This window comes from Colletotrichum truncatum, assembly GCF_014235925.2.
Source record: "Colletotrichum truncatum strain CMES1059 chromosome Unknown Contig_0007, whole genome shotgun sequence".
In the NCBI taxonomy this organism is placed as follows: Eukaryota; Fungi; Ascomycota; class Sordariomycetes; order Glomerellales; family Glomerellaceae; genus Colletotrichum; species Colletotrichum truncatum.
The window spans coordinates 1,935,989-1,950,930 of NW_027222404.1; the positions used below are offsets into that span (position 1 = coordinate 1,935,989).

The 14,942-nt window shown below is 51.2% G+C and overlaps 5 protein-coding genes across 5 annotated transcripts; 2 read left to right on the plus strand and 3 right to left on the minus strand.

The window, feature by feature from the left end:
• Positions 1–2,284: 2,284 nt before the first annotated feature.
• On the plus strand, positions 2,285–3,351 carry CTRU02_210965 (mitochondrial dicarboxylate carrier; the record flags this gene model as incomplete). Its single annotated transcript, XM_036721795.1, has 2 exons — positions 2,285–3,228; positions 3,303–3,351. 2 exons carry the CDS (start codon positions 2,285–2,287, stop codon positions 3,349–3,351), a joined length of 993 nt encoding a protein of 330 aa, XP_036586167.1.
• Positions 3,352–4,353: 1,002 nt separating this feature from the next.
• Positions 4,354–5,366, minus strand: CTRU02_210966 (uncharacterized protein; the record flags this gene model as incomplete). Its single annotated transcript, XM_036721794.1, has 3 exons — positions 4,354–4,571; positions 4,629–5,201; positions 5,264–5,366. 3 exons carry the CDS (start codon positions 5,364–5,366, stop codon positions 4,354–4,356), a joined length of 894 nt encoding a protein of 297 aa, XP_036586166.1.
• Positions 5,367–5,766: 400 nt separating this feature from the next.
• On the plus strand, positions 5,767–7,301 carry CTRU02_210967 (cellular morphogenesis protein; the record flags this gene model as incomplete). Its single annotated transcript, XM_036721793.1, has 2 exons — positions 5,767–5,955; positions 6,024–7,301. The coding sequence occupies 2 exons, from the start codon at positions 5,767–5,769 to the stop codon at positions 7,299–7,301; spliced, it is 1,467 nt and encodes a 488-aa protein (XP_036586165.1).
• A 414-nt stretch (positions 7,302–7,715) lies between these two features.
• On the minus strand, positions 7,716–10,625 carry CTRU02_210968 (uncharacterized protein; the record flags this gene model as incomplete). The annotated part of the gene is made up of 2 exons (XM_036721792.1): positions 7,716–9,899; positions 9,954–10,625. The coding sequence occupies 2 exons, from the start codon at positions 10,623–10,625 to the stop codon at positions 7,716–7,718; spliced, it is 2,856 nt and encodes a 951-aa protein (XP_036586164.1).
• Positions 10,626–11,818: 1,193 nt separating this feature from the next.
• On the minus strand, positions 11,819–13,014 carry CTRU02_210969 (mitochondrial 2-oxodicarboxylate carrier 2; the record flags this gene model as incomplete). The annotated part of the gene is made up of 5 exons (XM_070205557.1): positions 11,819–12,518; positions 12,574–12,666; positions 12,721–12,764; positions 12,884–12,906; positions 12,969–13,014. The coding sequence occupies 5 exons, from the start codon at positions 13,012–13,014 to the stop codon at positions 11,819–11,821; spliced, it is 906 nt and encodes a 301-aa protein (XP_070060800.1).
• Between the last annotated feature and the right edge of the window lie 1,928 nt (positions 13,015–14,942).

The following is a 14,942-nucleotide window of genomic DNA, read 5'->3' on the forward strand; positions in this document are numbered from 1 at the left end:
CGTCTCCTGATACCTCTGGTGACGTTTTCCTGGTCGGGTTATCAGTTACCGCCGTCCATCCACCAATCCTCCCTTTGAATGCAGAATGCATGATACAAACAACGGAACAAGCTCGTCGTCGTTAACGTGCTATTCCCCGAGCTTCGAGCGATTCCCACCACCCCAGGTATCCATCCATATTTACCCTGTGACACTTAGCCTCCATCGATCCCATCCGTCCAGCCAGCTGCTAGCATCCCCCTCCCACCCTCTTCGTCACGTTGATGAATGAGGTGTGCCGAAACCCATTAACCCCGCATCCGGACGACAACCCAGGGCGACGCGACACACAATGCGCCTGGCTTCGCACCCACGTCCTGCCGCTGAGAATTCCAACGGCCTCATTGGCGTGGTGCCCGAGACCAGGGACAGCGGCGTCTGGATGGGAGGGTGGGAAGCTTTCCCCATACACCTTCATCCTCGGGGCTTGGGGCTTGGGGCTGTTTGCTTGGGTCTTTTCGGCTTCTCTGGCTTGAATGGACTGGCAAAATGATTTGACATGGGATACGGAGTCAAGGTACCTACCTGGCCCATCACCACCGAGTATCTCGTCCATGTACACTTGCACTCGAAGGCATGTCCTGAACCAGGTTCCTGTATGTGGCACAACAAGGCATGTCTCTCTCATAAATATCATTTCGACTGCCTCAGCTCCGCACGCCATGTCCTTCTCTCTCGCACACCCTACTCTCCCATTCGCGACAGAGTACTGCCCAACTTGCCTCAGCCTTTGTATTGCCAGTCGTCTGTTTAAGACTGTGTCTGCCCTTGAACGAGTCAAGCCTCGGTCCTCGTCTACCTCCTCCTCCTCCTCCTCTCCAACACAATCAAGACTACCTCCGCTTTGGTGATCAACGGCTTCCACCCGCCTTCTTTTACTAGTCTCATCTGGGTTTGCTACTGCCGAACCTTGATCGTCCCGAGAGCACCTGACATCTTCGTCTAAGCTACCGACCGTTCCCGAAGAAGCGCCCACGAGGAAAAGTAACTGCTCAGCATAGATAACCGGCGTTTTCGTCTTCACAAGCTCGCCTCTCTGACTTGCTGCAAACTTGCTTATTTGCCTGCTTGTCCGGCCTGTGGCTTCTCTGGATCTGCTGTTTCTTTCCACCTCCTCTTCAGCTCCAGCTCTTAACACCCACCACCCTCCTCATCCTCACACACGTTCCCCAACGGCACGCGACCTCGGCCAACACTCACCACCACTTTAAGTTATTGCAGCGCACTTGTTCTCAGTGTAACCCGCTGTATCGGGGACAAATCATCCCACCTACACGAGACACATTTTGTGTTTATCTATTTACCTCTGTAAGTTGGACGAGTTTACCGTTTCTCTCAAATGTCTCTGGGGCTTTTATTGGGGATGTGAGGCGTTCAACAAGGGCACCGAGCTAATCCCAATCCCACCTCTCATTCCCTCCCGTTCCCCCTCCCCAACCCCACCCCCGCTACGGCTTGTCTCTTTTGCAGTCCGGCCGGCAGTCTGCTGTGCTATGCGTAGTGCGCATTCCCTGTCGCCAATCGTGGGCCCCATTCTCCTCCTCGTCCTCGTCCTCCCCCCAGTTGCCGACTTCATCTCCATGGCTAAGCTCCTTGTCCACCTTGTTCACCTGCCCCCCCCTGCTTGCGCTGCTCCAGTGGACGGGCTACCTTCAACCACGGTCATCACATACCCCGTCCCTATCTTTTCCGATGACATCCTCCGCCCCCACCGCCTCGTCGACGTCCAGGCCGATGCGACCCGGTCCCGTCATTTCGGGCCACGGCATCACGCTCGGCCTGGGCCAAGACCCTGCCTCTCCCTATACTTGCAAATGAGGAAGTCTACACCACACAGCTGCATACTTTGCCCGCCGTGCGCCCGTTCGCCCATGTGGGGTCCTGCCACTGTCAAGATGTGGAATTGCGTCTTTGCGTCCCGTCTCATGAATTTGTTGGACCCCCACCACTTCTGCTACCGCATGCCGGGGGTTTGTCTAACACACGGCACTGCCAGGCATGGAGGGAGGGAGGGACAAGAGCTCACTTACTATAAAGCTGCCTTTGATGCCTCCTACAGTCTGGACCATGGCTGACTAGTTGCCTTCCTTTTCCTTTTAATAGCTTCACTACCACCCCAACTTTTCTCGAACGCTTGCCTGCCTCGCAGTGCCTGTTAGTCTCGACGACAACTCCCATCTTCTCAGCCTAACCCACGTCGAACACTACAAGCCCTCGTGCTACAGTGCCCTTTATCAGCATCAACATGAGCTCCAGTACCTTTAAGCAGGCAGCTGAGGCAGCTAGGACTCGCACTTCCGAAGTCATGAAGTCTGACACCGTTGCCGTCGCCAATGATTTCCTCCACACCCCGCTGATGAGGGCAGCTTTACCCTTCATCAACGGCGGTATTAGCGGCATGGTCGCCACAACCGTCATCCAGCCCGTCGACATGATCAAGGTCCGCATCCAGCTTGCAGGCGAAGGTGTCGCTGGCGGCCCGAAGCCCACCCCCATGTCCGTCACAAGAGAGATTCTTGCCAGCGGCAAGGCACTCGACCTCTACACCGGGTTGTCGGCCGGCCTCCTCCGTCAAGCTGTCTACACCACGGCTCGGTTGGGCTTCTTTGACACCTTCATGGGCAAGCTCGGCCAGCGCGCCAAGGACCAGGGCAAGGCCGTTGGCTTCGGCGAACGGGCCACCGCCGGCCTCGCTGCCGGTGGCCTGGCCGCCATGATTGGCAACCCTGCCGACCTGGCTCTGATTCGCATGCAGAGCGACGGACTCAAGCCCCTGGCCGAGCGCAAGAACTACAAGAACGTCATCGACGCCCTCAGCAGCATCGCAAAGTCGGAAGGCGTCGCTGCCCTCTGGGCCGGTGCCGCTCCCACCATTGTGCGCGCCATGGCCCTCAATTTCGGTCAGCTCGCCTTCTTCAGCGAGGCCAAGTCGCAGCTTAAGCAGAACACCCAACTGTCAGCCCAGACCCAGACCCTTACCGCCTCCGCCATTGCCGGTTTCTTCGCCAGTTTCTTCTCCCTCCCCTTCGACTTCGTCAAGACCCGCCTGCAGAAGCAGTCCAAGGGCCCCGATGGCAAGCTCCCGTACAAATCAATGGTGGACTGCTTCGCCAAGGTGGCTAAGCAGGAGGGTGTGACGCGCTTCTACCGCGGTTTCGGTACATACTACATCCGCATTGCTCCCCATGCGTAAGTGGACATTATCAACCCCGTAGGCTTTGACGAGAGAAACCCCCTGTACTAACAATAGTGCTTCCCCACAGAATGGTGACACTCATTGTCGCTGACTACCTTGGCTGGATCACCAAGTAGACGACTGATGCACGAAACGACATTCGCTCCTTCAAACGACGACCCTCCCTTTCCCACGGGAGTTCCTATATTTGGTTAAACTTTTTCCTTGTTTCTTACCCGGGGAGCAGCAACAGGAGCAAGCCATCCCGACGCCCATTTTGTCGGGGTGCGCTGCTTCTTTAATTAGTCTCTCTCCCGTACGGCGCTTAGGGTGTAATGCTGGCATTTTCAATGGGAGGCAAAGAGTATTCTTTGGATTTATACCACTCGGACAGACAGACGTACATACATCGTCAAACAAAGGCATGGAGGTTTTAGACCCCTGCGCGAAATCGAACAAACAATTGTTAGAACAAAGTGGCTTTTATGGCGTGATAGCAGGGTGACAGTGCGTAGCTCAACATTGTCTGTGGGTGCTGGCAGACAACTCTTTTTTTTTTTTTTCTTTCTTTCTCTTTTTTTTTTGCCGTGTGGTTGCATACCTGTACAGGTGCTGAGATGTTGGTCCTTTCCCCCTAAGCACAATTCCCGTCTCCACTTTCCCACCGATCTTGACCGACCGCATTAGTACCGAACAAGTGAGCTAAATTAGACACAGGTTGGAGATGTTAAATATTGAATTGCCAGTGACTTGTGCGAACTTTGGCCAACCGAACTCGGGACTCAAAATAATGGTTCCTTCAAGTGATGCCGCATATTGCGCCTTGTTGTATTCACATTCAGTTTGGATACTCCTTGGCAGATGAGAGTGGAGCCTAAGTCGGGATGGTGATCATGGAGAATGACAAAACTACCGAAAACAATATGGGGAACGCCGGAGCATGACGAAAGCAACACCGTGGGTGGGGGTAATCATGATTCTTGGAGGCCGATAATTCTGAACCTAATGTTGAAGAAAGTTAGGCATGTGGCATATGCGAACGAGAACTGATACTTTCTTAGGTACGAAATTACATGTACATACATAGTCTATGTGCTTTATCGGGCCTCCCACCTACACAACTAACACCATAAAAGTTCTCAAGCATGCCATGTTGTGGGGAAATTTCCGAGCCTACCCCCGTCCACGGTGATGACGGCACCATTGCAGTAGGCACCCGCCCTAGACGCGAGATACAGCATCACACCGGCCATGTCCTGGGTATCTCCCATTCTCTGCAGAGGCACCATCTCAGGGGGCACACTGCCGTCTCCGCTGTAAAGTTTAGCAATAGGCGCCGACATCTCGCTCGGGAACACTGAGTACGAGGTTAGCTAGACCGAGACTGCCACTCTTTCCGAACCTGTCCACTCACGTCCAGGCGCAATGCAGTTGGCTCTGATGTTCCACCGAGGCAAGTTACTCGACAGATGCTTGATGAGCAACGTCGCGGCAGCCTTGGACTGTCCGTAGGCCCAGCCGCCGGGGGCGTTCTTGTTGAAGGCCGCAATGGAGCTGGTCGAAACGACCTGCGAGCTCTGGGTGAGGTTGCCCTTCTTGTTGCCCAGGTCAAGCAGCTTCACAAACGCCATCGTGGTGTACCACACTGAAGTAACATTGACGTCAAAGACTTTTGTGTAGTCTGCGGTGTCGTGGGCGAGGTGTTGCTCCGCCCACTCCGCCGCCGTCAACTCGGCTGAGGGTGCCTTGACCTGCGGGCCGCCAACGCCGGCGTTGCAGACCAGAAGGTTCAGGAAACCGACTTCCTTCTCAATCGTTGCTGCGGCTTCTTGGAGGCTGGACTTGGATGTGACATCGCAGACCAATGGCACAACATTCGGTCCTACAGAAGAGGCAGCTTCCTGGAGAACCTCCTTCCGCCGGCCGAGAATGTAAACCTTTTCCGCGCCATTAGCAGCGAGGGCCTTGGCCATCATCAGGCCGATACCTGTATAAAGTTGTTAAAAACTGTGAGATAGCAATGATATGCTCTGGTCCAGTATTACTCACCAGAGCCACCACCTGTGACGGCGGCAACCAAGCCGTTGACGGCGAAGAGGTTGCCCGCGCCGAGAGCGGCAAGCTCATCCTTGGTGTTTCCCGAATTTGCCATGGTAAGAGCCGGTTGGTGTAAAACTGTGTTTCGCCGAATCAGAATGTGACAAAATCAGACATCGAGTCTTAAATGTAGTGACAGCAAGCTTGCGCGCGGGGTGCTCAGATGCCCCTCCAAAACGAACGTCATCCATGTCGTCGGAAATATCATTGTTCAGCCAATCATATATCTTCACTGTCAGACATCTGAATTATGGCCAATCATATTGCACCGTATTTTACCCCCCACCCTGGACAAAGCTGTCGGAAACATTCCGCCCCTGCCATTGGGTTCGACAGCCGTTGAACCACAATTTTTTTTCGATCTCCATCGTCGTCGCATCACAGCTTGAGCTTTCGTCGGATCCCCCCAGCGACGGCCTCATTACGCAAACGGCACCACAAACACACCACAAATAATGGTCAAACGCAAGAGGTCTCGCGAAAGCGACCTGGAGCAAAAGCTCACAGAGGCCAGGAAAGAAATTTTCCGCGCCCTAAAAGGCGCAAAGGCCCTCGAGCGCCAAAGATACAGCAAACGCATGCGCGACGACAAATCCACGCCCGACAAGATTAAGAGACTGGAGCGTGAGATTCTGGTATTGAAGGTACTTTAAATGGTCACTATTACTCCTCATGTGTCTGTGGACATACACTGACCGATATGTGCCCGCAGTCTCTCGATCTCCAACAGACGGCAGACGCCCATCTCAACTCGTCCCTCCTCAAAGTAAAGCAGATTGCCGAGAGCCCTGCCCTTCCCGAACAAATAAAACAAGGTGTGCCGAAGCCAGAGCTTTCGGAAGAGGAGAAAGCGGCTCTGCACAATGTCACCAGCGGACTGTTCAACCGTGTGCACGTCCGGGAAGCCGTCGACAAGGCAGTAAGAGGTGTCTGCCTGGCCCTTAACGTGCCTATACCGGATAAGAAGAAGAAGGGAAAGAAGGGCGCTGATGCTCAGGAAATTGATCGTGACGACCAGCTCAGAGATGCTAAGAAGGCAAGAACAGAAGATGCCAAGGACGTTTCTACCAAGAAGGAATCTGCCAAGGCCGAGGAGGAGGGAGAGAATCCTTTCGACGAGATGAACGACGAGGTTCCGTCCGACAGCGATGAAGAGGACGCCGGGAGCGATGAAGAACCGGAGATTAATCAAGACGATGAGGAGAGGGCACTCGAGAAGATGGAGGCTATGCTTGGTGGCTCCGATGAGGAGGAAAGTGGGGATGAGGATATGAAGGCGAAATATCAGGCCTTGTTGGGCGAGATTGCGGATGGAGATACTGCGGACGATGAAAGCAACAGCGACGAAAGCGACGAAGAGGGAATCGAAATGGAAGATCTTGGCGACGACGACGACGACGATGACGAAGGCATGGACTCGGATCGCATGAGAAGGATCAACGCAGCCAATGTATCTCTATCCCCATCACCCCCACCAGCTCGGAAGAAAAAGGAACCCAAGAGCAAAAAGGCAGCTGGAAAGGCCGGTGAAACGACCTTCCTGCCTTCGCTCATGGGTGGATATATCTCGAACTCCGAGTCCGAGGCGTCCGATCTCGACCTCGCACCACCCAAGAAGCGATTGGGCCAGAAGCAGCGCCAGGCCATTTGGGAGAAGAAGTACGGAAGCCAAGCAAACCACGTCAAGAACCAGGCGCAAAAGCAGAAGCAAAAGGGTCGCGACAACGGCTGGGACATGAAGAAGGGAGCTGTTGATGGCGAAGCAGGGAGCAACAAGCCTTGGAAGCGGGGCGTATCGGACCCTCTTGCCAGGCAGGGGCAGGGCCGAGAACGTGGCGGGGGAGACCAAAGGTCGCAATCCACATTTGAGAAGAGGCCGCGTCCTAAGAAAGACGATGAGGGACCGCTTCATCCTAGTTGGGAGGCGAGGAAGAAGGCCAAGGAGTCACAAACCACAGCTGCGTTCGCAGGTACAAAGATTACATTCTAGGTCACGGTTTTTGGATACCATTAATGATAAATCACACGCTGTGAATCTATTAGCTATTGGGAGTAGGGCATCTAACTCGGATACGACCGAACTAAACGTTCTTGGATCCAAACCAAGTGTCCAGTCCAGAAATAAGCACTGCCTGTTGCACCTTAGGCTTCTGCAGAAGTTTTATCGCATTGCATCTTCCTTTCCACGTTAATCGAGGTTTCTAGGATCTCCATTAAACCATATGTTGAGATGACGTGAAAATTGATTTTGCAAATATAAAAAAAGGTTATCGCAGAATATTGTAATGAAAAATTCAGTGTCCGACGCGCTCGTTTTCCGTGAGATGAGGTCCATGTTTGAAATAAAGTCGGAGCATCAAATATTGGTGTAAGCGTCGCTAGCAGAACGTGCCAAAGCTTCAACTTACTGTTTTCTCTGTTTCTTAAAAGGGTTGGGATCATTATCTGGGTTGTCCCCGGAACGAAGGAAAAATGTGAGAGGATCGGAGGAAATGAAGCGAGTTGAATCAGTAGGTAAAGCACGAGAAGAACTGGTTTGAGAATATCCAGTGTATGAATGGTCTGTAGACAAAGGCATTTGGTCGCTGTTACGCTCCGAGCCGACATTTGATTCAAGTGACTGAGGCGTTTGGTCATCTTGACATCTTCGCTTACCCATACCCTCGCGCAAATCACATTGACCTCTCTGAGCATGCTGAAGGCTCTGTACTGGCGATTTGTGGAGAGCGCTTGATTCTTGATCAAATCCCATGAAGCTTTCTAGGTCATATAGTGGCGTTGGTGAAAGATTATCGCGTCTGCCCATCTCATTTCGTTGATTTGACTGAAAGCAAGTATCGTAAGTATTCTGACGAACAAATAGTTCGTTGCTACTCGTAACTGAATCCTCTCGCTTGATATGATTCCAACCCTCCTGAAACTTGGGCGTGTACTGCTCGATGTCGATGGGATTGCTGGCAATTGATCCTGCCAATGACACTTCATCCTCAGGCAGCTTGTCAGGTCCCAACGTGCCCAAGTCTGTCCCCGTAGTAATTGATTGATCGTCAGGAGTTTCTACTCTGGGATTTGCCTCACCACCTTCTGCGCTGAAATCCGAATCAAATTGATCATGCGTTTTTGAGCCATCAGCCTCTTTCTGAATATTAAGGGGAAGCTTAGCCGTCTCTTTGTCTTCATCTTTGGCTGCGGCGCCACGCTCGAAATCGAGGTCTTGAACGGCATTCATTTGAATGTCGTCGTCGACATTCTCTTCTGCGATTGGTGACTGAGTTTCTTCATACTGACTTAATGTTCCTGGCCGAGAAAAATGTGCTGTGTCAAAGGCCCTGCTTGTTTCGTAATATCTCTTGATCGCCTCCAAGTGGCCAGCATGTGCTTCAAATTGCCGCAAAACAGGCTTTAGGTTTTCTAACTTGGCGGCTTCAGCTTTCTCAACAGACTTGGGATGGCTAGTCACTTCCTGCACATCCCGGGTAAAGGTCCAATCCCGTATCACATGACGACCACCTAACTCCAAATGCATTTCGAAGTCAAACAGACGGACAAAGTTCATCCCACGAAGTTGTGTAATGTAATCCAGTCCCTGGATAGTCCGAAGTGATCTTGTGAGTCGGAAGTTAGGTTGGCCAGCTGTGTTCGACGCCATGTAGTCTATGACTTGCGAGGGTTCATGTCTGCGCCGAATATACCCAGCGCCAGTCTCATTAATATGAATTGTAAGACTTTTGAGCTGGGGCATTTCACAAAGCAGCGAACAGGCCCAAGTTCTTCGGGATGTATACTTTGGCTGAGTAGAATTCCCTTTATAGATGCGCGGAAAGGTAAGATGCTGGTTACCAACCCACAACATCTCAATGTGTTGAATTCTCTCTCTGCGAGCCTGTCCAATACCGGTGCAAAAACTAGAAAACTCTCCAAGGCTTGAGAAGGCAAAGGTATTGAGGCCATAAAACACATGTACACCTAAGAAGCACCATTCCTTGCACACCAAAAGAACGCGAAGATGCTCGTTTGGTTTAATGGCGCAAGATACATTGCAGGACGCTCCTGAGAGATGGAATCGATGCAGTAATCCGCTTTTCCTGGCATCAGGTTCGATAGGGCTTTCTGGGCATATAAATGGGTCGAGGCGGGAAATGCAGTGAATCAATTTGTCCTCCTGGACGAGTGTAAACTTAAGAATGTTGACTCGGATATTGACTGGAAGCTGTTGGAATGCAAAATGGTTGGAAGGTTGATGCGAGTCCCCGCTAAGCTGATATCCCACTGACTTTTGCCTATGCTGGTTGGGTTCTTGCTCTCGAACAAAGATCTCGTCTGGCTTGGGAGAGTGATCCACGGGTCTCTCACCGTTCTGATGGCCCTCTGCTTCGTCAGCTTCGCTCTCTGAATCACTAGCAAGAAAAGCATGTGAGATGGCGGCCTCAGTCTCTGCGCTGGTTGGTCTTCGAAGCCGAAGATTGGGATGGACGACAAGGGTCTTGCAACTCATATTCTCCTCTTTGCAGCATAGCGCGTATATTTTGTTGTATGTTAGTGCCTGTGGATGATTCTCCAAGTGACGGCGAAGTTCGGTTGGCCACCTCTGTGATGATTGTTGTCAGTTTATTTCTATACCTGAATGAGGGTAACTGCTTACTCTAATGGTCTTGCTTTGGCCCAGAGCCTTCCTCTGTATTTCGGCTTGCAGAGCCTGGATTCTTGCATCCTTCTGGTTGCAAGCATTGTTTAAACTCCGCACTTGATTTTGAAGCTCTTGGATTCGCTGATTAAATTGTTCATACCTTCGTTGAAGATTCTGTTGGCACTCATCATTGCAGCCGATATGGTCAAGATCTATCGAAGACTCTTCGTCAGAGTTCTGGTCTTCGGAATCATCCATCATCGATACGTCTTCTGGTGCATGACTTTCTTCATCTTGCTCAAAGCCATATTGGACGTTCTGATTGCCTAAATATGCTTCTCCATCAACGACATTTTCATCGGGTTCGTTCATATCATCATTCGAACCCGCTCCATCTTGTGACTCGACCTCATCCCGATCAGGATCGTAGTGCTGGGCTGGCACCTCGTTCTCATAGGAATTGATAGTCAAGCGGCTCAAATCAAGACCTCCGTTGACCGAATCAAAATAATCATTGGGAGATGCTGAAGGCGTCATAAGTTGTGAAAATGTATTTTGCCCCGTGAGAAGGTCGGCGTTGAGACCACTTGCATCGCCAGGGTCTTGATGTCCTATATCTTCGGACATATTCTCGTTCGACGGCAAGATCGAAGAGGAATGGTCTCCGGCAGACGAAGGCACTGACATCGCCGAGACGCTTTGTTGATCGCTGTAATTTTTGGTGGTTACTTAGCCTAAGCTAATATTAAGAAGCTAGGCGGCAAAGGCTGTAAAGATTGGAAGAGGATAAAGCAAAATCAAACTTTTTTCTGAAAGGAAAACTGTGATGAGATGTTAGCAAGGTTGTAATTAAGTGAGGGAAAATAATCGTTTGCGTGGAAGGGTGAGGCAGGATGAGATTTAGAGCCAGGTGGCGGGCGAGGAACACAGCCATGATAAGTGCTTGGAAGTACTCAAACCATCAGTGGAAGGAGCGAACAGCTCACTTGCCTTGACTGGGGAGCACTTTGTCTACGAAAAACCACTCGTTAACCAAGCGAAGGCGAAGGCGACAAGTGAGACTTCCTGGGCCGGTTTACCGACTACGGTGGCCAGATACGGGAAATAATTACCCTTGTGGAAGTATTGAGGGCGAAGCTGGTTGAAGCAGGTGAGGCCCAGTGTAGTAGTATGGGGGTGTTTCCTTAATGAGACGTTTGAGAAGAGATTCACAGGTGCATAAGTAATAGTTGTAGGTGATAGAAAGGTTGATATCCTCGCCATAAAGAATGGTGTCGTGTCTGAAATCTTTAGCACATGCGAGTTGTCATTCTAAGAAAAACCTGGAAAGCTGAAGAAAGCAGTAAAGCAGTAAGAGAAAAGTTTAGCAGTGAAGGTGAGGGATAGCAGCGGTTCACCATATATATTAGAGCAAAGCGATACAAGGGAAAGAATGAAGAAAGTGGTCACGAACTAGGAAACCACGGCCAAGCAACTGCAATCGCAGGGATCAGTGCAATCTCCGAGTTATGGGCGGATCACGATACAAATATACAAAGACAATGAGAAGAAGCATATTGTAGTGGGAGTGGCAACCACTGACACCCTCCTTCTCACGATTAGCCACGAAGAAGAGGGTATAGATAAAAGTGAGTCTGGGATTAGGGTCTAGTCAACACAATCTGTCACAGCAAAAAGAAGTAGTGTCAGGCCAATCACCGGGGAAACACTTCATAAGAGCTACCACCTTCGTGCGTAGACTCTGGGTTTTGTTTTTGTCAGAATTGAAGTTTGCATTGCTGAGCGCCAGAAATCCAAGCCAGTATTGGTATCTGCCTGTATAAGATGTACAACCCAGGTTTCTATCCTCTTTTAGTCCTTTATTGCCGCCAGTCAGCCGTTTAAGCTTCGGCTCTCATGTTACGGAAGAAGTCCATAACGCCTGTAAAGACAACGAGCAAGATACCACCTCCAGGGCCTAGACGGAGAACCTTAGGAAGGAAGCCCTTGTACAGAGCTGCGAAACCCTCCTCCTTGGCAACGGTACCGACAGCAGGCCAAGCCCAGTTGTATTTGGGCGTCTGACCGGCTACCTTGGGGCTGTTCTGGATTCTCGACTTGACAACATCCATGGGGGTGTTGAGGATCGTACCAACAGTGCCACCAACAGCACCCGAAATCAGGTCGTTCGTGACTTGCGCAGTCTTGTTCTCGGCCTTGGGGAGCAGCTGGCGGACCTGGAAAATACAGCCGAAATAACCGGCATTCCAGAGAACGTGGCGCCACATGGTACTCTCGAGACCGTTGTACATGGCCAAAATACCCTCGGTCTTGATGGTCTTGCGGATGACGTCGAGCATACCGTTGTACTTTCCGGCAGAAGCCTTGTCTTGCAGACGAATCTTGACAAGCTCGAAGGGAACAACAACGAAGGCTTCAGTAGCACCGGCGCTGGCACCGGTCAAAATGGACAGGGATTGGTTCATCTTGGCGGCGCCGAAAATGTTGCGGTAAATCTTTCCCCACTCATCGTTGGCAGCAAACTTGGTCGCACGCTTAGGGGCCTCCATGAGAATGGGGGCGGTGATTCCGCGGTATAGCCTCGAGGCACTGTGTTTTGTAAGCTCTAAAGATCCCCCAATGCTGGCTGAAATGCGTTGCGTACCCCTCGTTGCGGATGATCTTGCGGAAGCAGTCGAGCATGCCATTGTAGGCGTCGGCACCGCTTGCTCCTGCAGTTTGAAGTTGTCTGGGGTCGTCAGTCGATGCGCGGTTGAAAATAAAGCAAGCGGGCGGAGCTCACACTCGGGTCTTCACGACATCCAAAGGGTACCTGAGGTTGGTCAGCGGTGAGCACGGAATATATTCGAACGAAGTTTAGACTCACATAATCAGAATCTAGATACGATGAATTGTAAGCACTATGGTAATTGCATCTCTGGATACCCATTTGCAAGGTTACTGACCTCCGAGACACCGGCAATGGCGCCTGAATGCAACGGTCAGTGGTCTAGGTCCGATATCGCGGCAGTGGGGATTTCGTGAACAAACCTGCGGCGAACTGGTAGGCAAAGGGAAGAGGCTTTTCGGACGACATTTCGACGGATCAAACAGCTTGAGGGGGTTCGGTCAGCTGAGGTTAGGCAAGGGCAGTGCGAATCGAAACTCACGGAGGAGCAGAAAGGAATAAAAACTGGCAGACTTGGTGCGCAGGTGGGAGGTTTGGGGAAGCGAAAATCGAACGACGACAAGAATTAGCGGGTATTGGATTCTTATCGCAAGGGCCGGGCGTGGACGTCCCTTATCGGCTTTGTCCCAAGTTACCGAGCCGCGCCGGACTCCACTAGGACGGGCTCGTGCTCATAGTCCCTGACAGTTGAGGAGGATTTGATTGGGTTATCCTCGGTGTACTGCGTCGGTCACGGTGAAGGTCCGACGGGATTACGTATTGGCAATGGTCTGGTCTTGGTTTTCAGTACTTTCAGCCTGGGGTAAAGATAGATCCCCCAGGGACCCAAGCTGCTAGGGCATGGGCCATGTTGCGCTGTGTCGACCTGCTGCACCTCTGACTCTCCATCTGTTCCCGAGATTCGGGCGACAATTCCGAAGCAATCGCGATTGATTTAATCTTGTCTCTCGGTCACTGAGCAAAGCGTTTAGATGTTGTTTGATGGTCGAGTTGAAAGTTGCCCTGAATCCGGCTTCTAGACTTGCAAAAGTTGACTACATTATGCGCCTTGATACTTCATCATACACGGACGGCACTTTGGCGCAGGTGTTTCTCAGGGCCAATGCATCCATTAGAGACCAAACTGGCTTTCGCGGCGCATGTTGTGCTACATTGCCCCTCAACAAACTTCTTTCTGAACCTGGTTCATTAGTCAAGTTGTCTTATTTTCTTATTCTAAATGCCCAAACATTGTGCTACGAACAATCCGGTCCAATTAAGCTGAAGCATGTTCTTGGCCCCTGTCCAGTCGCAATGCGGTAAGCCGAACAAATGCAGGAAAATGAGAGGTGCGCATGTCAACGAACGTATTAATGCGATCCAGGCGCTTCACATGTGCAGGCGGGGTACAGGAGCTGGCGGGGGGTAGCTCCCCACAATGAAGATTAAGGTCGCGCGGTGTACGGATATGGATACCTTGAATGTACCTTCCTGGGTTCTTCGCGAAACCAACTTGGCAGGTGTCCGCGGATTGTTTCACGGACGTATTTTCGAAAAGAAACATTTTGGAGCTATTCATCCCATTTCTAAACACAGCAGCCAAGATGCTAGTTATTATCATAGCCAGCATACGACTTTTCCGAGCTAGATAAAGATGAACCAAACACTCCTTTGATTTCTTTCAAGAACATCTCGCTGTTTCGGCTTTTAACAAAACTGACGGCGTGTTCTCATTGTCCACGCAGGGCCAACGTTGATTCGGATGATCCACAGGGCATCAGAAGTACCATAGTATAGCGACTCCACCTGATCCAGGCTTTAGGTACACCTAACCCCCACTTCACCCGGATAAATTCAATTGCTTCAGCACCTTTCAGTGCTGTAGTCTGTAACTCTACAGCACGCTAGCCTCCTGAAATGAAGCTTGTCTGGCCTGCAACCAAAGCACAAGCTCAAAGTTAGGTGTCCTATTGGCTAAACGATAACAGACGAAAACACCCGTGGAGCCGGGAATTTGCGGCGCGGCGGACTCTGGGCTCTGACGCGCACAACTCACAATGCCCTCAATTTCCTTGACTGTCAACCCCACCCTCGAGAGCATTCTCTCTTTCAATCTCCCAACTACCCTCGCCTTACCGTCCAAATCGATTCTTCTAGCTGCCGAAATCGAAGCCCTTCTTCTCGCGACACCGAATCTTCCATCGTATTCGTCTTAACTAGTAACGCCACTACCATACATCATCGAGAAGCTGTAAGCTAAACGGCCAGGTGGCGACCTTTTGTCAAATCCTTTCTTTCAGGGTTTCGCAATACTCGCAATCGATCTGCTGCGCCTTTCGACCGATTACGACCTCTAG